This window comes from Pseudophryne corroboree, chromosome 6 (assembly GCF_028390025.1).
Source record: "Pseudophryne corroboree isolate aPseCor3 chromosome 6, aPseCor3.hap2, whole genome shotgun sequence".
Lineage (NCBI taxonomy): Eukaryota > Metazoa > Chordata > Amphibia > Anura > Myobatrachidae > Pseudophryne > Pseudophryne corroboree.
The window spans coordinates 558,625,319-558,648,505 of record NC_086449.1 but is presented as its reverse complement, the minus strand read 5'-3'; the positions used below and the strand labels follow the sequence as shown (position 1 = coordinate 558,648,505).

Genomic DNA, 23,187 nt, shown 5'->3' with positions numbered 1-23,187 from the left:
TTTGCGACGTCAAACCAGGAACGACAAGCACTGAACTGATCGCAGATGCCGAGTAAGTCTCGAGCTACTCAGAAACTGCACAGAGATGTATTTTCGCAATAATGCAAATCTTTCGTTCGCAATTTTAAGAAGCTAAGATTCACTCCCAGTAGGCGGCGGCTTAGCGTGTGCAATGCTGCTAAAAGCAGCTTGCGAGCGAACAACTCGGAATGACCCCCTATATCTATATAAATTAAGTTGTCACACTTTTCTTCTCTATATAGGCACCCAAATGGTATTTGGAAGATTACCAAACTCTACAGTTTCAGTGGATATAAAAAAAAGAAGTAAATAAATAAATGTGTGTGTATGTATATATAAATATATATATATAGCCTCAGATACTGTATATTGGGAATGTACAGTATAATGAAACACCTGGTTCTGGTTGTGTATTATTGCTATTTAAAAGGAAGTTTGAGCTAATTTCTATTTAAAAATATTCACATGGAATAACAACAAATAATATCTTACTGTGGGGGTGATTCAGACCTGATTGCTTGCTAGTGATTTTTTGCAGTCCAGCATTTGCATAGTCGCCACCCACCAGGGAGTGTATTTTAGCTGTGCAGCCGAGCGGTACAAAAAACTTTGTGCAGTTTATGACTTGCCCAGAACTTACTCAGCCGCTGCGATCACTTCAGCCTGTCTGGGGCCGGAATTGACGTCAGACACCAGGCCTGCAAGCACTTGGACACGTCTGTGTTTCTCCAACCACTCTCAGAAAATGGTCAGTTGACACCCACAAACGCCTTCTTCCTGTCAATCACCTTGTGGATTCTTCGTACAACCCATCGCACAGCAACGATCCGCTTTGTATCCGTGTGACATACCTGGGCATTGCGGTGCATATGCATGCACAGTTCTGACCTGATTGCAGTGCTGCAAAAAATGCTAGCGAGCGATCAAGTCTGAATTACCCCCTGTATCTGTACTTCCAGTTAAAGTCAGGATGCAAATATCTTTTCAAAGTGACACTTTTACTGGCCAAAAAATATTTCTAAAAAAGCATGTAGCTGTAAGGATACTGACGATCAACTGATGAGGTTTATGAAACTGTTACATTTATACCTACATTTTTTTTTTAAGTACTGTAAATTATCACATATCCAAATTATTATGGCCACCAAGTTAGTACTTTGTTGGGCCACCCTTTGCCCTTAATGCAGCTTGAATTCTTCTAGCCATGGATTCTATTGTCAATATGTTTTGTTGGGAATATTAGCATATTTGCAATGATTTGCATCTCCATAACTTGTTTCAGCCAGCACAAGAGTTGCAACAATGTAAGAAGAATCCAAGCTTTCGTGCTGCTGTCTTCATATCCTCACCCTGCCATCTGCATATTGTAATCAATGGCAGACCTAACTTTTCTGGTACTAGCGACTGAAGGAGTGGGGGGAAGGAGACAGGGGCGTTCAGGAGATGTGGTACTCAAAAAAGGGGGAAGCTACATGTGAAAGTAAATAAAACAGATAGTTGACAAGTGCTGCCAGCAGGACCCCATACCTTGCAGTTCTATTTGTGGTTGCACACTCTGCACCTACCTAGCTACAGCCCTGATTACAATGGTCAGATATGCTGTAGCTAAATGGAGCTCCATAATGTGTAGAAGAGCACAAGCAGCATGTATAACTTTCATAATAAATTACTGTAATAATAAATTTACTTTTATTATTATTATTATTATTATCCATCAAGCTATGATTCATTTTGCACTATGGTGGATTTTCTGAAGTAAGCGGTGATGGCACTGTACAGTGCAGTACATGAAAGTCTCTTTGGAAAGCACTGAGGACTTTAGTGCTACAGTATAGCACTGCTGCAGTTGCAGAGCTCTTACAGTACCTTTATTCATACAATGACGAATATCATTTTTCTTATAAGAAAAGTACCATACCCAGTGCAAACTATGTAGCAAAACACTAGGCTAAGTTTTATATGGTGGGCACAGCACCCTGAGCCTCTGCATTATTGAAAATGTTTGCAAGATGAAATTTCTCAAATATATGCAGTTCTTTTTGTAACACTTTATAATAGTTAAAAATACCTAGAGGCTCAGCTCAGTCTCCCATTGTGTGGGTATACATATGTAAAAGGAACTGGATGAATAGTGAATATATCCAAGGAGAATTAGTCTTTGCTGATTAGGGCATTGCGAATCCCACTACATTTCAGTATGAATTTCATGATCCTGCTCAGCTCCTGTGCACTTCCCAGCATTGGTCTATGTGGAGCATCTCATTCTCCAGAGCTTACATGTTTCATCAACAAAGAAACATTCCCTAAATGCCCAATTCTCACTTTTCCCTTCAAAGTTGAATAATTCTCCTATCCCTAGATATTTACAGGTGTGTTTCTTGTCAGTCTTGCATTACACCATGCATCTTACCCAGTCTGTACTGAATAACTAAAAATATGCTACTGTCATTCAGTGCCCAATTGTTAAGGATACGAACTGAAAAAATGTGTATTATGACTGCTTAAAATAAAAATGTATCAATACATCTGGCCCATATGCTATAGGTAATATCCTGGGTGGATAATGCTGACATCATTTAACTTATGAAATAAACTCTATATTTCAGTTAACATATATAACCTACCAGTATAAGGTGTTTGTGTAATAGGAATCTACCATGTACTGTACATATCTATTAGTACTTTTTTTTATTTATTAATCCCTTACAATTGCGCTTGCCAGTTAATCATAAATTTACTAATTTTACTATAAGATATTTTTTATTTATTGTGTCAAATAGTGGAGTAAAAAAAAGTGAGAACTACTGTATGTACAATGTAGCAGTGTTTCTTAACCCTGGACCTCAGGACTCCTAGCAGTTCACATTTACCAGACCACCAGCAGGTACACAGGAGCAGGGGTTAAAGTGTGTGTGTGTGGGGGGGGGGGGGGGGGGGGGAATGAGGTGGAACTGAGTTCCACCACCTGTAATGGTAGGGGGAACTAGTTCCACCATCTCCATTGCCCTGCACAGTAATTCCAACAGAAAAGCCCACCCCATCATCTGCGTCAATCGATGATACAGGCGGCACTAGTGTTGCTGATGAGCTGCAGCCACCTTCTCCTTCCTCAGGTCCTGGTGCCTCCATGGTCCTCCTCCATGAGTTCCACCACCTCACCAGGACCACTTTAAGCCCTGCACAGGAGTATGACCAACTGTGACCAACACATAACCTGGAACTCATGAAGTGTTTGTGGTCCTGAGGACTGAGTTTAGGAACCACTGGCATATAGAATGAAACAACAAGACACCCATGCCAAAACTAATCCTCTTATTTTTCAAATATTACATCTGGATATTTATTTCCTACCAGGTATCGTGCAGTAATCCAATTTTGTCCTGTTTTTTCTTTTTACTATTGAATGTAGACATCCATGAATACACCTATACTATATGTTTTATCTGATACTTGAGTAGATCATTAACAAATCTGTGCAAACATTGCTCCTTTTAGTTTCAACTAGTAGTGGGAAGGTTATATAATGCCTTTTTGGACAAAAAAAATCTACTTCTCTTCATACCTTAGCTAGTACAGTATATATCGAAACAGCAGTTTACGTGTATGCACCTTGGTAACCCTATTAGCCTGAAGACAGCACCCACATATTAATAAATTTATATAGTAATTTGCAAAGATGTTTTTTATCTTGTCACATTGTTAATTGTACAGCATCAGTATGAATTACCGATGGTCAGTATGCCGGCCGTCAGTATACAGACAACGGCATCCTAGCCGTCAGTATGCCGGCAATGGGGAGAACGCTAGAAAGCTGCGTTAACCAAAGGTTCTATTCCTAATAGCCCTTGTGAGCCAGGATTCTGGCTTGTGACATTGTCAGCAGTCAGGATTCCAACGTTGGTATCCTGACCGCTAGGATCCCGACTGCCGGCAATTTAACTGCATCATAATTGTACATATTGGCTTTCTGCATATGTATGATTAACAATATTGTCATTAATGCTATGCAACTGAAAATGCTACAAACGTCACATATTGTATGTAGAGCTAGTTACTTATAAACACAGGCAAAATGATACCAAATGAAAAGAGGCGTAAGATGAAATTGCGAACTAGGGTCACCACAATTCAAGGTGTGAAAAAATCATGATTTTTAAAAAATAAATAAAAATAAAATCAGATTTTTTTTATTTATTATTTTGTTTTTATTTAAATTGGATTTTTATAAAAATGATCAAGTAAAAAAATAAACCAAGTAAAATCAATAATACAAAGTTCTTCACAAAATACTGTTACTTTAATATATTTAATTTCAATTACTTGACAGTGTCACCATGAATCATGGCATGGCCCAGCAAACTACATAAAAATCATACAGACTGCAAAAGGAAAGAAACAGCAATGATTTTAAAAGTTACAAAAGTTGGCAATTGCCTTGCTTGATTTGTAAATCTGAATAAGCCTACACATTAGTTTTTTGAACACCTTAAAAGGAAATACAAATTTTGCAGCTTTCTTAGTATCCAAGCAGTTTCTCAATTTTGACTGCACCAAAGAAGGGGCTGGATGTAATGAAGTCTGAGTTGGCAAGAGGTTTGAGTCTGAGAGTTTTTTTTTTAAAAAGGGCAATCATTTACAAGGCAAAACCATGCCTTGTTGATGTTTGCCCCTTTTTAAAAAAAAAAAAAACATAGTTCGGGTGTGAAAACACACCTCCGGCCAACTCGGACTTCATTACATCTGGCTGCAAATGTGGAAAATATTCTTTCTACTGAAGCTGATGATGCTGCAGCTGTTAGCAATTGCTTTACTGCTATTATATTTTCATTACCAGCTACAGTTTCTGAACCAATGTGCATTTTCCACCAATCTATTGGTGCCACTGTTGACACAATATCGTGGTCAAACAGGAGGTCATTAAATGGGGTTGCTTTTGCTTGGAACTTGACTAGTGTTGGTAGAAGGGTATTTGAATGTGGATAATTTTCTTTGGCAAACTTAAGAGTTTCTAACTTTTCCTCTGCAGTTAAACAACTGCAACAGTAATGTGGGTCCATCAATTAAGCCAGAAAATGTGCAGCTGCCAATGCTTGATTATAGCAGTCCAAAAATTTCTTCATGCTTGGTTTGTCTGGCTTCCTTTTTTTCAAACTATCCTCTAATTCTTTTCACACGTGTACAGCATTGGGGGAAAAAATCATGTGATTTAAATGAATGATTTAAAAAAAAATATATCTTTTTTATTTAAACCATGATTTAAATCAGCACACCTTGCTACAGTGTTGCATAAAATGAAGTGGGTTCACTACAGTGTGGCATAAAATGAAGCAGGGACACTATAGTGTTGCATAAAATGAAGAGGGGTCACTAGAGTGTGGCATAATATAAAGTGGGGTCACTACAGTTTGGCATAACACAAAGTGGGTTCAGTAAAGTGTGGCATGATGTGAAGAGGGTTCACTATAGTGTGGCGTGAAGTGGGGGCACTACAGTGTGGCATTTTGTGAAGAGGGGCCACTAGAAGTGTGGCTTTTTGTGAAGTGAGGCACTACATTGTGACATTTTGTGATGTGGGGTCACTAAAGTATGGCAAAACATAGTGGGGACACACAAGTGCAGCATAATGTGAAGTGGTACTCTATAGTGTGGCATTTTGTGAAGTGGGGCACTACAATGTGACATTTTGTGAACTGGCAGGCACACTATAGTGTGGCATACTGTGAAGTTTGTGGAAAGAATTAGAGAATAGTTTGGAATTATTAAATCTGGACAAACCAAGCATGAAGGAAATTAATACATTATAGAATGTACAAAGAAGGGAAACTAAAATGGTACATGCATGGACTGCATCACAAAACTTACCCAGAAAGACTAAAAAAAAAATCTCAATATCTATAGTTTGGAGCAGAGAAGGGAAAGGGGGGACAGGATAGACACTTTCAAAAATATCAAGGGTTTTAACAAAGTCCAGGAGGGAAACATTCTTTAAATGAAGAGAAGTATTAGAACATGAGAACAATTGAAGGGAGGTAGGTTCAGGGGAAATTTGAGGAAAACTTACTTCACAGAAATGTAGTGGACAAGTGGAATAACCTCCCATCACAGGTAGTATAGGCTAAGACAGTAGAGCAATTTAAACATGCATGCATGGGATAGACATAAGGATATCCTTATAAATAAATAAATAAATAAGGATCAAATAAGGTTTGAGGTAAAAATATGGTAAAAAGCGAGCAGACTAAATGGGCCAAATGGTTCTTATCTGCTGTCAAATTCCATGTGTCACTACACTTTGGCATAATGTGTAGTGGGAGGGCTTATTTAAGTGTGGCATAATATGAAGTGGAGGCAGCTATCACAGGATTCCGAATTCAAAATTTCCTCTTTTGTATTCACCTCTGCTATGACACCAGTTTAATTAGAAGTATATCAGACATATACCTCTGCTGAAACTGGTATCATACAGGAGTAGAATACAATAGAGCAAACTTTTAATTCAGAATCCAGAGATCACTGCCTCCAGTTCATATTATGCCACACAAAGTAGGTGCTCCCACTTCATATTGCAACACTATAGTGTGGGGAAATATGCAATTCATTTAGTATAATTTATTGTTATATTACAATAGTCAAGTTCTCCTTAATCGTTTAATTACCTTGATGGTTGAAGAGATCATACATTTAAATCAGTTGCTGTTATACATGAGTTAAGTGTTTGTCTTTCACAAATTGTTTAGATACATTTGTTGGATCAGTCTTGCAAATATTTGCCCATATACTGCAAAAAACTGTTTGTTTTGTGCAGTGACACCTGCTGACACACATGACATATTATTCATGCTTTGTTGACACACAAATCTTAAAATATTGTAACAAATAAATCCAAGACCAAATTGAATAAGAGCTAATTAAGCTTATTCCCTATTATTTATGTTTCACAAAGAATTCAAGTTGCAAATCTCAAGATTATTTTATAAAGTCACACGAATGTGTCCTGTTTGAGAGCCATTATTATAAATGTTCAGTCATTATCCCATTCTAACTTCGTATTTGTTTCAATGCAAGTTACAGACCTAAACCATTATATACTGTATACCCACTTACCCAGTACTATTTTTCTAGGAAAATAGGTTCAGGAACTTCAGGCACCAGGGGGTTGGGTGGTGCTCTTGAACATAGATACAGTATTTAGAAAAGAAGGGACTCAAAAGAGGCTTTAAAATAAAACTTATCTTATAGAAAGTACATTTTGGCCCAGGATAGGTTCAGGAACCTAGTTCCTGATTTTGTCATATTTAATGAGAGGTTCAGGAACTGAGTTCCTACTCGTTCCTGCTGAAAAATAGCACTTTATATACCAAATAATTTAATAGAAATAGATGTGCTGAGGCCTCCTCCGCTCTGTGATGTGTACAGTAGGAATGAAAATACACACTTTTATGTGTGTTTCCATTCTTACACCACACAGGAGCCGAAGCACATACCTATTTCTATTAAATTCTTGTTTAGGTCTTTGGGAATAGCTTTTTTCCCTGCATTGGTGCAGCTCCTGTCCCATATGTTTTACGTATTGTACTGTCAGTTAGCGCAAGTATTCTTTTCTAGCATTAACATTTTTTCCCTACTATCTATTAGAGATGAGCGGGTTCGGTTTCTTTGAATCCGAACCCGCACGAACTTCACTTTTTTTTCCACGGGTCCGAGCGACTCGGATCTTCCCGCCTTGCTCGGTTAACCCGAGCGCGCCCGAACGTCATCATGACGCTGTCGGATTCTCGCGAGGCTCGGATTCTATCGCGAGACTCGGATTCTATATAAGGAGCCGCGCGTCGCCGCCATTTTCACTCGTGCATTGAGATTGATAGGGAGAGGACGTGTCTGGCGTCCTCTCCATTAGAATAGAGATAGATAGATTAGATAGAGAGAGATTGTGCAGAGTCGCAGACAGAGTTAGTTTACCACAGTCAGTGACCAGTGCAGCAGCTAGTTAACTTTTATTTAATATAATATATCCGTTCACTTCTCTCTGCTATATCCGTTCTCTGCCTGAAAAAAAAAACGATACACAGCACAGTCAGTCACACAGTGTGACTCAGTCTGTGTGCACTCAGCTCAGCCCAGTGTGCTGCACAGTCATCAATGTATAAATTAAAAGCTTATAATTAATTGTGGGGGAGACTGGGGAGCACTGCAGGTTGTTAGCAGGAGCCAGGAGTACAATTATATTAATTAACAGTGCACACTTTTGCTGCAGGAGTGGTGACCAGTGCCTGACCACCAGTATAGTATTGTTGTATACTACTAATATCTCTTTAAATATCAACCAGTCTATATTAGCAGCAGACACAGTACAGTGCGGTAGTTCACGGCTGTGGCTACCTCTGTGTCGGCACACGGCAGGCAGTCCGTCCGACCAGAATTGTATTATTTATTATTATATACCTACCACCTAACCGTGGTTTTTTTTTCATTCTTTATACCGTCATAGTGTCATCCTAATTGTTACGAGTATACTACTATCTCTTTATCAACCAGTGTACAGTGCGGTAGTTCACGGCTGTGGCTACCTCTGTGTCGGCACACGGCAGGCAGTCCGTCCGACCAGAATTGTATTATTTATTATTATATACCTACCACCTAACCGTGGTTTTTTTTTCATTCTTTATACCGTCATAGTGTCATCCTAATTGTTACGAGTATACTACTATCTCTTTATCAACCAGTGTACAGTGCGGTAGTTCACGGCTGTGGCTACCTCTGTGTCGGCACACGGCAGGCAGTCCGTCCGACCAGAATTGTATTATTTATTATTATATACCTACCACCTAACCGTGGTTTTTTTTTCATTCTTTATACCGTCATAGTGTCATCCTAATTGTTACGAGTATACTACTATCTCTTTATCAACCAGTGTACAGTGCGGTAGTTCACGGCTGTGGCTACCTCTGTGTCGGCACACGGCAGGCAGTCCGTCCGACCAGAATTGTATTATTTATTATTATATACCTACCACCTAACCGTGGTTTTTTTTTCATTCTTTATACCGTCATAGTGTCATCCTAATTGTTACGAGTATACTACTATCTCTTTATCAACCAGTGTACAGTGCGGTAGTTCACGGCTGTGGCTACCTCTGTGTCGGCACACGGCAGGCAGTCCGTCCGACCAGAATTGTATTATTTATTATTATATACCTACCACCTAACCGTGGTTTTTTTTTCATTCTTTATACCGTCATAGTGTCATCCTAATTGTTACGAGTATACTACTATCTCTTTATCAACCAGTGTACAGTGCGGTAGTTCACGGCTGTGGCTACCTCTGTGTCGGCAGTCGGCAGGCAGTCCGTCCATCCATAATTGTATTATTATTATAATATATACCACCTAACCGTGGTTTTTTTTTCATTCTTTATACCGTCATAGTGTCATACTAGTTGTTACGAGTATACTACTATCTCTTTATCAACCAGTGTACAGTGCGGTAGTTCACGGCTGTGGCTACCTCTGTGTCGGCAGTCGGCAGGCAGTCCGTCCATCCATAATTGTATTATTATTATAATATATACCACCTAACCGTGGTTTTTTTTTCATTCTTTATACCGTCGTCATAGTGTCATACTAGTTGTTACGAGTATACTACTATCTCTTTATCAACCAGTGTACAGTGCGGTAGTTCACGGCTGTGGCTACCTCTGTGTCGGCAGTCGGCAGGCAGTCCGTCCATCCATAATTGTATTATTATTATAATATATACCACCTAACCGTGGTTTTTTTTTCATTCTTTATACCGTCGTCATAGTGTCATACTAGTTGTTACGAGTATACTACTATCTCTTTATCAACCAGTGTACAGTGCGGTAGTTCACGGCTGTGGCTACCTCTGTGTCGGCAGTCGGCAGGCAGTCCGTCCATCCATAATTGTATTATTATTATAATATATACCACCTAACCGTGGTTTTTTTTTCATTCTTTATACCGTCGTCATAGTGTCATACTAGTTGTTACGAGTATACTACTATCTCTTTATCAACCAGTGTACAGTGCGGTAGTTCACGGCTGTGGCTACCTCTGTGTCGGCAGTCGGCAGGCAGTCCGTCCATCCATAATTGTATTATTATTATAATATATACCACCTAACCGTGGTTTTTTTTTCATTCTTTATACCGTCGTCATAGTGTCATACTAGTTGTTACGAGTATACTACTATCTCTTTATCAACCAGTGTACAGTGCGGTAGTTCACGGCTGTGGCTACCTCTGTGTCGGCAGTCGGCAGGCAGTCCGTCCATCCATAATTGTATTATTATTATAATATATACCACCTAACCGTGGTTTTTTTTTCATTCTTTATACCGTCGTCATAGTGTCATACTAGTTGTTACGAGTATACTACTATCTCTTTATCAACCAGTGTACAGTGCGGTAGTTCACGGCTGTGGCTACCTCTGTGTCGGCAGTCGGCAGGCAGTCCGTCCATCCATAATTGTATTATTATTATTATAATATATACCACCTAACCGTGGTTTTTTTATACCACCTAACCGTGGCAGTCCGTCCATAATTGTATACTAGTATCCAATCCATCCATCTCCATTGTTTACCTGAGGTGCCTTTTAGTTCTGCCTATAAAATATGGAGAACAAAAAAGTTGAGGTTCCAAAATTAGGGAAAGATCAAGATCCACTTCCACCTCGTGCTGAAGCTGCTGCCACTAGTCATGGCCGAGACGATGAAATGCCAGCAACGTCGTCTGCCAAGGCCGATGCCCAATGTCATAGTACAGAGCATGTCAAATCCAAAACACCAAATATCAGAAAAAAAAGGACTCCAAAACCTAAAATAAAATTGTCGGAGGAGAAGCGTAAACTTGCCAATATGCCATTTACCACACGGAGTGGCAAGGAACGGCTGAGGCCCTGGCCTATGTTCATGGCTAGTGGTTCAGCTTCACATGAGGATGGAAGCACTCAGCCTCTCGCTAGAAAACTGAAAAGACTCAAGCTGGAAAAAGCACCGCAAAGAACTGTGCGTTCTTTGAAATCCCAAATCCACAAGGAGAGTCCAATTGTGTCGTTTGCGATGCCTGACCTTCCCAACACTGGACGTGAAGAGCATGCGCCTTCCACTATTTGCATGCCCCCTGCAAGTGCTGGAAGGAGCACCCGCAGTCCAGTTCCTGATAGTCAGATTGAAGATGTCAGTGTTGAAGTACACCAGGATGAGGAGGATATGGGTGTTGCTGGCGCTGGGGAGGAAATTGACCAGGAGGATTCTGATGGTGAGGTGGTTTGTTTAAGTCAGGCACCCGGGGAGACACCTGTTGTCCGTGGGAGGAATATGGCCGTTGACATGCCAGGTGAAAATACCAAAAAAATCAGCTCTTCGGTGTGGAGGTATTTCACCAGAAATGCGGACAACAGGTGTCAAGCCGTGTGTTCCCTTTGTCAAGCTGTAATAAGTAGGGGTAAGGACGTTAACCACCTCGGAACATCCTCCCTTATACGTCACCTGCAGCGCATTCATAATAAGTCAGTGACAAGTTCAAAAACTTTGGGTGACAGCGGAAGCAGTCCACTGACCAGTAAATCCCTTCCTCTTGTAACCAAGCTCACGCAAACCACCCCACCAACTCCCTCAGTGTCAATTTCCTCCTTCCCCAGGAATGCCAATAGTCCTGCAGGCCATGTCACTGGCAAGTCTGACGAGTCCTCTCCTGCCTGGGATTCCTCCGATGCATCCTTGCGTGTAACGCCTACTGCTGCTGGCGCTGCTGTTGTTGCCGCTGGGAGTCGATGGTCATCCCAGAGGGGAAGTCGTAAGCCCACTTGTACTACTTCCAGTAAGCAATTGACTGTTCAACAGTCCTTTGCGAGGAAGATGAAATATCACAGCAGTCATCCTACTGCAAAGCGGATAACTGAGGCCTTGGCATCCTGGGTGGTGAGAAACGTGGTTCCGGTATCCATCATTACTGCAGAGCCAACTAGAGACTTGTTGGAGGTACTGTGTCCCCGGTACCAAATACCATCTAGGTTCCATTTCTCTAGGCAGGCGATACCGAAAATGTACACAGACCTCAGAAAAAGAGTCACCAGTGTCCTAAAAAATGCAGCTGTACCCAATGTCCACTTAACCACGGACATGTGGACAAGTGGAGCAGGGCAGGGTCAGGACTATATGACTGTGACAGCCCACTGGGTAGATGTATGGACTCCCGCCGCAAGAACAGCAGCGGCGGCACCAGTAGCAGCATCTCGCAAACGCCAACTCTTTCCTAGGCAGGCTACGCTTTGTATCACCGCTTTCCAGAATACGCACACAGCTGAAAACCTCTTACGGCAACTGAGGAAGATCATCGCGGAATGGCTTACCCCAATTGGACTCTCCTGTGGATTTGTGGCATCGGACAACGCCAGCAATATTGTGTGTGCATTAAATCTGGGCCAATTCCAGCACGTCCCATGTTTTGCACATACCTTGAATTTGGTGGTGCAGAATTTTTTAAAAAACGACAGGGGCGTGCAAGAGATGCTGTCGGTGGCCAGAAGAATTGCGGGACACTTTCGGCGTACAGGCACCACGTACAGAAAACTGGAGCACCACCAAAAACTACTGAACCTGCCCTGCCATCATCTGAAGCAAGAAGTGGTAACGAGGTGGAATTCAACCCTCTATATGCTTCAGAGGTTGGAGGAGCAGCAAAAGGCCATTCAAGCCTATACAATTGAGCACGATATAGTAGGTGGAATGCACCTGTCTCAAGTGCAGTGGAGAATGATTTCAACGTTGTGCAAGGTTCTGATGCCCTTTGAACTTGCCACACGTGAAGTCAGTTCAGACACTGCCAGCCTGAGTCAGGTCATTCCCCTCATCAGGCTTTTGCAGAAGAAGCTGGAGGCATTGAAGAAGGAGCTAACACGGAGCGATTCCGCTAGGCATGTGGGACTTGTGGATGCAGCCCTTAATTCGCTTAACAAGGATTCACGGGTGGTCAATCTGTTGAAATCAGAGCACTACATTTTGGCCACCGTGCTCGATCCTAGATTTAAAGCCTACCTTGGATCTCTCTTTCCGGCAGACACAGGTCTGCTGGGGTTGAAAGACCTGCTGGTGACAAAATTGTCAAGTCAAGCGGAACGCGACCTGTCAACATCTCCTCCTTCACATTCTCCCGCAACTGGGGGTGCGAGGAAAAGGCTCAGAATTCCGAGCCCACCCGCTGGCGGTGATGCAGGGCAGTCTGGAGCGACTGCTGATGCTGACATCTGGTCCGGACTGAAGGACCTGACAACGATTACGGACATGTCGTCTACTGTCACTGCATATGATTCTCTCAACATTGATAGAATGGTGGAGGATTATATGAGTGACCGCATCCAAGTAGGCACGTCACACAGTCCGTACTTATACTGGCAGGAAAAAGAGGCAATTTGGAGGCCCTTGCACAAACTGGCTTTATTCTACCTAAGTTGCCCTCCCACAAGTGTGTACTCCGAAAGAGTGTTTAGTGCCGCCGCTCACCTTGTCAGCAATCGGCGTACGAGGTTACATCCAGAAAATGTGGAGAAGATGATGTTCATTAAAATGAATTATAATCAATTCCTCCGCGGAGACATTGACCAGCAGCAATTGCCTCCACAAAGTACACAGGGAGCTGAGATGGTGGATTCCAGTGGGGACGAATTGATAATCTGTGAGGAGGGGGATGTACACGGTGATATATCGGAGGGTGAAGATGAGGTGGACATCTTGCCTCTGTAGAGCCAGTTTGTGCAAGGAGAGATTAATTGCTTCTTTTTTGGGGGGGGTCCAAACCAACCCGTCATATCAGTCACAGTCGTGTGGCAGACCCTGTCACTGAAATGATGGGTTGGTTAAAGTGTGCATGTCCTGTTTTGTTTATACAACATAAGGGTGGGTGGGAGGGCCCAAGGATAATTCCATCTTGCACCTCTTTTTTCTTTTCTTTTTCTTTGCATCATGTGCTGATTGGGGAGGGTTTTTTGGAAGGGACATCCTGCGTGACACTGCAGTGCCACTCCTAGATGGGCCCGGTGTTTGTGTCGGCCACTAGGGTCGCTAATCTTACTCACACAGCTACCTCATTGCGCCTCTTTTTTTCTTTGCGTCATGTGCTGTTTGGGGAGGGTTTTTTGGAAGGGCCATCCTGCGTGACACTGCAGTGCCACTCCTAGATGGGCCCGGTGTTTGTGTCGGCCACTAGGGTCGCTTATCTTACTCACACAGCGACCTCGGTGCAAATTTTAGGACTAAAAATAATATTGTGAGGTGTGATGTGTTCAGAATAGGCTGAAAATGAGTGTAAATTATGTTTTTTGAGGTTAATAATACTTTGGGATCAAAATTACCCCCAAATTCTATGATTTAAGCTGTTTTTTAGGGTTTTTTTAAAAAAACACCCGAATCCAAAACACACCCGAATCCGACAAAAAAAATTCGGTGAGGTTTTGCCAAAACGCGGTCGAACCCAAAACACGGCCGCGGAACCGAACCCAAAACCAAAACACAAAACCCGAAAAATTTCCGGCGCTCATCTCTACTATCTATACCCTTCATAAAAAAAAATCCCATTCTATTGAGTGTATTTTGTAAGCAATTAAATATTTTCAAAGACACTGTATTTCCAAGTTATGGGTCACTTTAACATGGAGTATTTTACTCTTACAGACTGGAGGAAGTGAGAAACCCAAAATACTGCAGCATGGTGCCTTTACTCACGCTGTTCCTTTTAAGGAGGAGAAATTCCACAGACATGTGAGGTAGGTAGAAACATTATCATCATTATTATTATTATGAATATAAGCTTTGATCACTATTTTATTTCCATTAAATTTGTTGTGTTCCGATTAAAGATGTATACTGTTATCAAGCTCCAGTTAAGGTAGCTCATTAGATATTATATCTCCTCTAATCTACAGTTTATTTTCTATTGTGTATATATCATGTTTTGTGGTGTGGGATTAGTACACAGTACCTGCAGTCTAGCTAATTATGTGGCTATTTAACAATGGCTGGCAAGTAACATAGTCTCTGTACCAAAACCAAAGCCGTTTTATTTTTCATGCCTTGTTGTAATAAAAATTTCCTGCAACACCCCTATTGTGTTCTCCTAGTCAGCCCTGGCTATGACACAGCATGCAACTCCTTTAGTTTCCTTGGTGAAGTGTTTCAAAACCGCAGTTCATCTTTGCCAAGATATCTTTTCTTCCAGTAAACGTAAACCTGGCAATTACGTGTACAATGTTAGAAAGAGAAGAAAATAATATCTGAATAAATGTAATACAGTAGAAGAGAAATCTGTTTTGGGCAATGCGTAACTATTGGCAACCAGTTTATAATGTTAGGTTGAATTAGAATGATTACGTGTTTAAACGTGAGTGGCAATGAAAGATGCCAGGGTTTAAAACAATGCCTGACTGAAAAGCATCACAACTTTAAAAAATGATTGTAGGTTATAAAATGACTTATGGGAACAGTGGCTTTTACTTTGTTATCGATTTTGGCTTGTAGTATAAACTAATGCAATTGTTGATCTTCGATCTGAAAACCCTTTATCCAGTATATAAATAATGGCTGCCGTTGATGATTATATCATGCATACAAACCTGTGCACTAAACATTATAAGAGGAGCAGCATAGGCAAACACAGGGGGTTTCCAGTTGCCCGGAAACCCCCCTTCCTTACAACTTAGCCAGTGGCCACTACATGCAGTATAAAGGGCATAATGGAGCTGCGGCACATGCCCAGTTGCAGTAGATTTTCTTACCAAGTCTGCTGTGTGGGAGTCTGTGGATCTGAGTGCTCAATCTTCGCACCAGAGAGAGAATCTGGTACAGATGTAGCCACGCTCATCAATTCCACGATACGTACGCAACGCGGCATGGATGGTATGACTCAGAGCTGGCCCTAACCAATATGATGCCCTAGGCAAGATTTTGGCTGGTGCCCACTAGCACCGCTGCTAGTTCTGCAGGAGATGCCTGGCATGAGTCAGTTGTGAGCTCTGCTAACGTTGGGTGCCTTTTGTTTATGAAAATGCATCATATTATTTGCATTGCTATGTGTCTAGGATGCTCAAGCAGCTTCTGCTGATTAAAATGATATGCAGCATGCCTATATTCTGTGTGCGACTGTGGCTGTATCTGCATAGAAGTGCTACATTACAGTGATTTCCATGAATACACTGCAATGTAGCATTTCGTTTGGAGATACAGCCGCAGTCACACACAGAATATAGGCATGCCACATATCATTTTAATCAGCAGAAGCTGCTGGTGCCCCTAAGCATACCAAATGCCTTAGGCTCTGGTATGACTAGTGTGCACGCACTGCCATAGACTTCTATGGAGCAAACACCAGCTGCGACTAGTTGCAGCACAGCATAGACTGCAGCTTGCCATAATGTGTATGCCCCTGCATACACATCACAGCAAGATTGAGGTTGGCTACATCTGTAAATGGCTTGTTGTGATCATTGTTGGGCCTGCATATGTCTGAAGTACTGTGTTACATAAACTGCACTTTTGTTTTGGGCAGACTATTGCTTGTTATATGCGAATTATGTATCCTTTGTGGGCTTGCGACAATCAAAGAGAGCTGCTGTCCCAAGAGCATTGACTGGCACCTCTCAATTTGTGTGTGTGTGTGTGTGTGTGGGGGGAGGGGGGTGAGTTGCTCTCTTGACCCACACCACCACGTTCCGACACCTATGCCACCACCACTATATAGTACCAATATAATTTTAACTTATCAAAAAATGGTGGTCATTCCGAGTTGTTCGCTCACAAGCTGCTTTTAGCAGCTTTGCACACGCTAAGCCGCCGCCTACTGGGAGTGAATCTTAGCTTTTCAAAATTGCGAACGAAAGATTAGCAAAATTGCGAATAGACACTTCTTAGCAGTTTCTGAGTAGCTTCAAACTTACTCGGCATCTGCGATCAGTTCAGTGCTTGTCGTTCCTGGTTTGACGTTATAAACACACCCAGCGTTCGCCCAGACACTCCTCCGTTTCTCCAGCCACTCCCGCGTTTTTCCCAGAAACGGTATCGTTTTTTCACACACTCCCATAAAACGGCCTGTTTCCGCCCAGAAACACCCACTTCCTGTCAATCACACTACGATCACCAGAACGAAGAAAAAACCTTGTAATGCCGTGAGTAAAATACCTAACTGCATAGCAAATTTACTTGGCGCAGTCGCAGTGCGAACATTGCGCATGCGCAGTTAGCGGAAAATCGCTGCGATGCGAAGAAAAATACAGAGCGAACAACTCGGAATGACCCCCAACATGTGGAACAGGTTCCTTTACAAAAGAGCATACCTCTATGAACTTTGCAAGCTAGCAAGTTGTACTTTCTGTAAAGTGGTAATGTGCAGGATGGTGAGAATTTTAGCGGACCTTAGACCCTACATAGTTACAAATAGAAAAATAAAATCTGCACTTGCATTTTTATTTTTTTTATTTTCACTGTCTCAATTTAAAGCTTCCTATGTGTAGAGAGTATGGTAGTCCCACAAGGCCTTCCATTCTAAAAATTAGATATTTGCAAATATTAATAATTATGCCCCTGTGAGAGAGAGGTTCTAGTCATCGAGGTCAGGATGTACTAAGCATCACATCCAAGTTGCAGTACATCCCACCTCTTATCTGTGAACATACCAGTGTAAATAACACTGGTATATACCTACAAAATGTAAAGGACAGCTATCCTGAAGCTGGAAGAAATTTGATTGGATTCTTCTCAGTGGGAATTGCGGAGAGAAGCCCATAAAGATGGGGTCAAAGCTCTGGAATGAGGCCAAATTCCAAAATGTCAGTTTTCTGAGTTTTGCCCACATGTTCCCTTTAGTTTATCCCACCCACAGTGAGATAAAGAAGCACATGCATCACTCACTCATTCTCATTTTTCAAGTTTTTATATATAATTCTCCATTTTCATAATATAACTCTGGATGCAGTAGCGGATCTTGCCACGGGCAAGCAGGACTTTTGCCCGGGGCGCTGCCTTCCGGAGGGCGCTGGCGCCATCCGGAGGGCGCCGCACCAGGGCAAGATCCGCTGCTACTGTGCAAGATCCGCTGCTGCTACGCGTCTAGTTTCCCTTTGTGGAGAGGACCTTTGCTGTGCGGTGCGCGATGACGTCATCGCGCACCGCACATTAAAGGACCTCTCCACGAAGGGAAACTGTAGTTTCCTTTCACAGCGGCAGCGGGGGGCACATTTCAGAGCGCTACAGTAGTCTGTTCAGGGGGCGTAAATGACCACGCCCCCTGTACGAAGCCACGCCCCCATTGCCGCCCAGGGCGCACAAAGCCCCAGAACTGGCCCTGTCTGGATGGTGCAATGGTTAGCATTACTGCCTCACAGCACTGAGGTCATGGGTTAAATTTTCACTATGGCCCTAACTGTGGGGAGTTTTTATATACTTCCCATGCTTGTGTGGGTTTCCTCCAGGTACTCCAGTTTTCTCCCATATCCAAAAATAAACTGGTAGGTTACTTGGCTGATGAATGAACCCTAGCGTGAATGTGTGTGCGTGTACATGTGGGCCCTCATTCCGAGTTGATCGGTCGCAAGGCGAATTTAGCAGAGTTACACACGCTAAGCCGCCGCCTACTGGGAGTGAATCTTAGCTTCTTAAAATTGCGACCGATGTATTCGCAATATTGCGATTACTAACTACTTAGCAGTTTCAGAGTAGCTCCAGACTTACTCTGCCTGTGCGATCAGTTCAGTGCTTGTCGTTCCTGGTTGACGTCACAAACACACCCAGCGTTCGCCCAGGCACTCCCACCGTTTCTCCGGCCACTCCTGCGTTTTTTCCGGAAACGGTAGCGTTTTCAGCCACACGCCCCTGAAACGCCGTGTTTCCGCCCAGTAACACCCATTTCCTGTCAATCACATTACGATCGCCGGAGCGAAGAAAAAGCCGTGAGTAAAAATACTTTCTTCATAGTAAAGTTACTTGGCGCAGTCGCAGTGCGAACTTTGCGCATGCGTACTAAGCGGATTTTCACTGCGATGCGATGAAAAAGAACGAGCGAACAACTCGGAATGAGGGCCGTGGTCGGGAATATACATTGTAAGCTCCACTGGGGCAGGTGCTGACGTGAAAAGCCAAATATGCTCTGTAAAAACGCTGCGAAATATGTGTGCGCTATATAAATAACTGTCAATAATAAATACATTATATTTTGGCCATGCTCTTTTAATTGTGTGGCCCTTAGGTTCCATCATGCATCTCTAGGAACTCCCTATTATGTATGCTGTCTTTACTTGTCTTTCTTAGATAAGAGCTTCAGCAGCGCTCTGCAGTTCTATAATGCAATAATATGTAATGCCGGTTTATACACATTGAAACATACTATATACTGAGGGTTGTTTGATTTCTTATGCAAAAAAATAATAATTTTACCTTAAAAGCAGAAATTTGAAGCGCTTAGAAGCTGTTAACAATTTGACTGCTATCACTATGATTTATAGAGATGTCTCCCCTTTATTTGCATGGCCATTACTTAACAGCAGTTTATATTTTTTAATGCAGTCAATTACTACACTTAAGAGCTTCAGAGATTTATGGGGAGCTAACTTGCACTCTGAGGTTGACTTCGTATCTCTCTTATAGATCTTTTTACCTGTTTATTTTTCCATATAATCCCCATAAATTAGAGATGTGTACTTGATTATGGTAATAACAGAAAGTGTGATCTTTCACAGAAACAATTATGCCTGGCACATCTTACAAAGATGAAAAAATGTTTGGCTACCTGTGGTGTGAAAAAAGAAAAATCTGGAAGAGACATGGTTACACATTAGGTGATGGTACCCAGTGTCTCATATTTTACCATCACTGTCCCTTTAATGCTCACCTTACAGTGTCAAGTTGTTCTAACAATTACTTACAGTCAGAATGTTGCCAATCATCTAAACTTGCTGTTGATGATCTGTTTGTCATTTGCTATCAAATATGGACTTGGCCGTGAAGCTTTTATTATGGTATATTTTCTGTTTTTACAGCATCTTCATGCTGGATTTTAAATGCGTATTTCACCTCTCTTAAAACTTTAAGGAGCAATGTCAACTGAGGTTGCTGCTTGACACATTGCTGTCAGCTTGTTCTTTTTCTACCTCCCAGAAGGAATAGAAATGAAATTCAACTGTTGAAAAACGTTTTTTTACGTATTCGTCCACAAATAGTTATTCGCATGAAATGACAGAAAGATGCTTGTTAGGACACACTGCTTCCAGTGATCCACAGCTTTACAGAGTTATACTAACAAACACACATTATTTTTCTGTGCTACCACTGCAGGCAGAGCCAGCCCTAGCCAATTTGATGCCATAGGCAAAATTTTGTGTGGTGCCCCCTAGCACCGCCGCTAGTTCTGCTTCTGACCCAGCAACACTCAGGCAGTGCGGCCCACCGGGGGGGTGCCCTGTGGGCAAGCTCAACCCTGCATAATGCCACACAGTAATGCCCATAATACACATAATTCCACATGATAATGCACCTGACACATATGCCCCACATTAGTAATGCCCAGAATACACATAATTTCACACAATAATGCACCTGACACATATGCCCCACATTAGTAATGCCCATAATACACATAATTCCACACAATAATGCACCTGACACATATGCCCCACATTAGTAATGCCCATAATACACATAATTCCACATAATAATGCACCTGACACATATGCCCCACATTAGTAATGCCTATAATTCACATAATTCCACATAATAATTAGAGATGAGCGGGTTCGGTTTCTCTGAAACCGAACCCGCACGAACTTCATGTTTTTTTTACGGGTCCGAGCAGACTCGGATCCTCCCGCCTTGCTCGGTTAACCCGAGCGCGCCCGAACGTCATCATGACGCTGTCGGATTCTCGCGAGACTCGGATTCTATATAAGGAGCCGCGCGTCGCCGCCATTTTCACACGTGCATTGAGATTGATAGGGAGAGGACGTGGCTGGCGTCCTCTCCATTAGAAATTAGATTAGAAGAGAGGGAGAGATTGTGCAGAGTCAGACAGAGTTTACCACAGTGACCAGTGCAGTTGTTGTTAGTTAACTTTTATTTATTTTAATATAATATATCCGTTCTCTGCTATATCCGTTCTCTGCCTGAAAAAAAACGATACACAGCAGCAGCCAGTCACACAGTGTGACTCAGTCTGTGTGCACTCAGCTCAGCCCAGTGTGCTGCACATCAATGTATAAAAGGCAAAGCTTATAATAATTGTGGGGGAGACTGGGGAGCACTGCAGGTTGTTATAGCAGGAGCCCCCAGGAGTACATAATATTATATTAATTTAAAATTAAACAGTGCACACTTTTGCTGCAGGAGTGCCACTGCCAGTGTGACTAGTGGTGACCAGTGCCTGACCACCAGTATAGTAGTATATTGTTGTATGTATTGTATACTATCTCTTTATCAACCAGTCTATATTAGCAGCAGACACAGTACAGTGCGGTAGTTCACGGCTGTGGCTACCTCTGTGTCGGCAGTCGGAACTCGGCAGGCAGTCCGTCCATCCATAATTGTATTACAATATATACCACCTAACCGTGGTATTTTTTTTTCTTTCTTTATACCGTCGTCATAGTGTCATACTAGTTGTTACGAGTATACTACTATCTCTTTATCAACCAGTGTACAGTGCGGTAGTTCACGGCTGTGGCTACCTCTGTGTCGGCAGTCGGCAGGCAGTCCGTCCATCCATAATTGTATTATTATTATAATATATACCACCTAACCGTGGTTTTTTTTTCATTCTTTATACCGTCATAGTGTCATACTAGTTGTTACGAGTATACTACTATCTCTTTATCAACCAGTGTACAGTGCGGTAGTTCACGGCTGTGGCTACCTCTGTGTCGGCAGTCGGCAGGCAGTCCGTCCATCCATAATTGTATTATTATTATAATATATACCACCTAACCGTGGTTTTTTTTTCATTCTTTATACCTTCGTCATAGTGTCATACTAGTTGTTACGAGTATACTACTATCTCTTTATCAACCAGTGTACAGTGCGGTAGTTCACGGCTGTGGCTACCTCTGTGTCGGCAGTCGGCAGGCAGTCCGTCCATCCATAATTGTATTATTATTATAATATATACCACCTAACCGTGGTTTTTTTTTCATTCTTTATACCGTCGTCATAGTGTCATACTAGTTGTTACGAGTATACTACTATCTCTTTATCAACCAGTGTACAGTGCGGTAGTTCACGGCTGTGGCTACCTCTGTGTCGGCAGTCGGCAGGCAGTCCGTCCATCCATAATTGTATTATTATTATAATATATACCACCTAACTGTGGTATTTTTTTTTCTTTCTTTATACCGTCGTCATAGTGTCATACTAGTTGTTACGAGTATACTACTATCTCTTTATCAACCAGTGTACAGTGCGGTAGTTCACGGCTGTGGCTACCTCTGTGTCGGCAGTCGGCAGGCAGTCCGTCCATCCATAATTGTATTATTATTATAATATATACCACCTAACTGTGGTATTTTTTTTTCTTTCTTTATACCGTCGTCATAGTGTCATACTAGTTGTTACGAGTATACTACTATCTCTTTATCAACCAGTGTACAGTGCGGTAGTTCACGGCTGTGGCTACCTCTGTGTCGGCACTCGGCAGGCAGTCCGTCCATCCATAATTGTATTATTATTATAATATATACCACCTAACCGTGGTTTTTTTTTCATTCTTTATACCGTCGTCATAGTGTCATACTAGTTGTTACGAGTATACTACTATCTCTTTATCAACCAGTGTACAGTGCGGTAGTTCACGGCTGTGGCTACCTCTGTGTCGGCAGTCGGCAGGCAGTCCGTCCATCCATAATTGTATTATTATTATAATATATACCACCTAACCGTGGTTTTTTTATACCACCTAACCGTGGCAGTCCGTCCATAATTGTATACTAGTATCCAATCCATCCATCTCCATTGTTTACCTGAGGTGCCTTTTAGTTCTGCCTATAAAATATGGAGAACAAAAAAGTTGAGGTTCCAAAATTAGGGAAAGATCAAGATCCACTTCCACCTCGTGCTGAAGCTGCTGCCACTAGTCATGGCCGAGACGATGAAATGCCAGCAACGTCGTCTGCCAAGGCCGA

The 23,187-nt window shown here is 42.1% G+C and overlaps 1 protein-coding gene across 1 annotated transcript in view; it reads left to right on the top strand.

Annotated features, from left to right (window-relative positions):
• Positions 1 to 13,727: 13,727 nt before the first annotated feature.
• LOC134934622 (dynein axonemal heavy chain 3-like) overlaps positions 13,728 to 23,187 on the top strand; it is a 1,803,147-nt gene continuing 1,793,687 nt past the window's right edge. Inside the window, exons 1-2 of the mRNA XM_063930015.1 lie at positions 13,728 to 13,736; positions 14,711 to 14,802. Of these exons, the coding sequence (XP_063786085.1) occupies positions 13,728 to 13,736; positions 14,711 to 14,802 (101 nt within the window). The remainder of the gene's footprint in view (positions 13,737 to 14,710; positions 14,803 to 23,187) is intronic.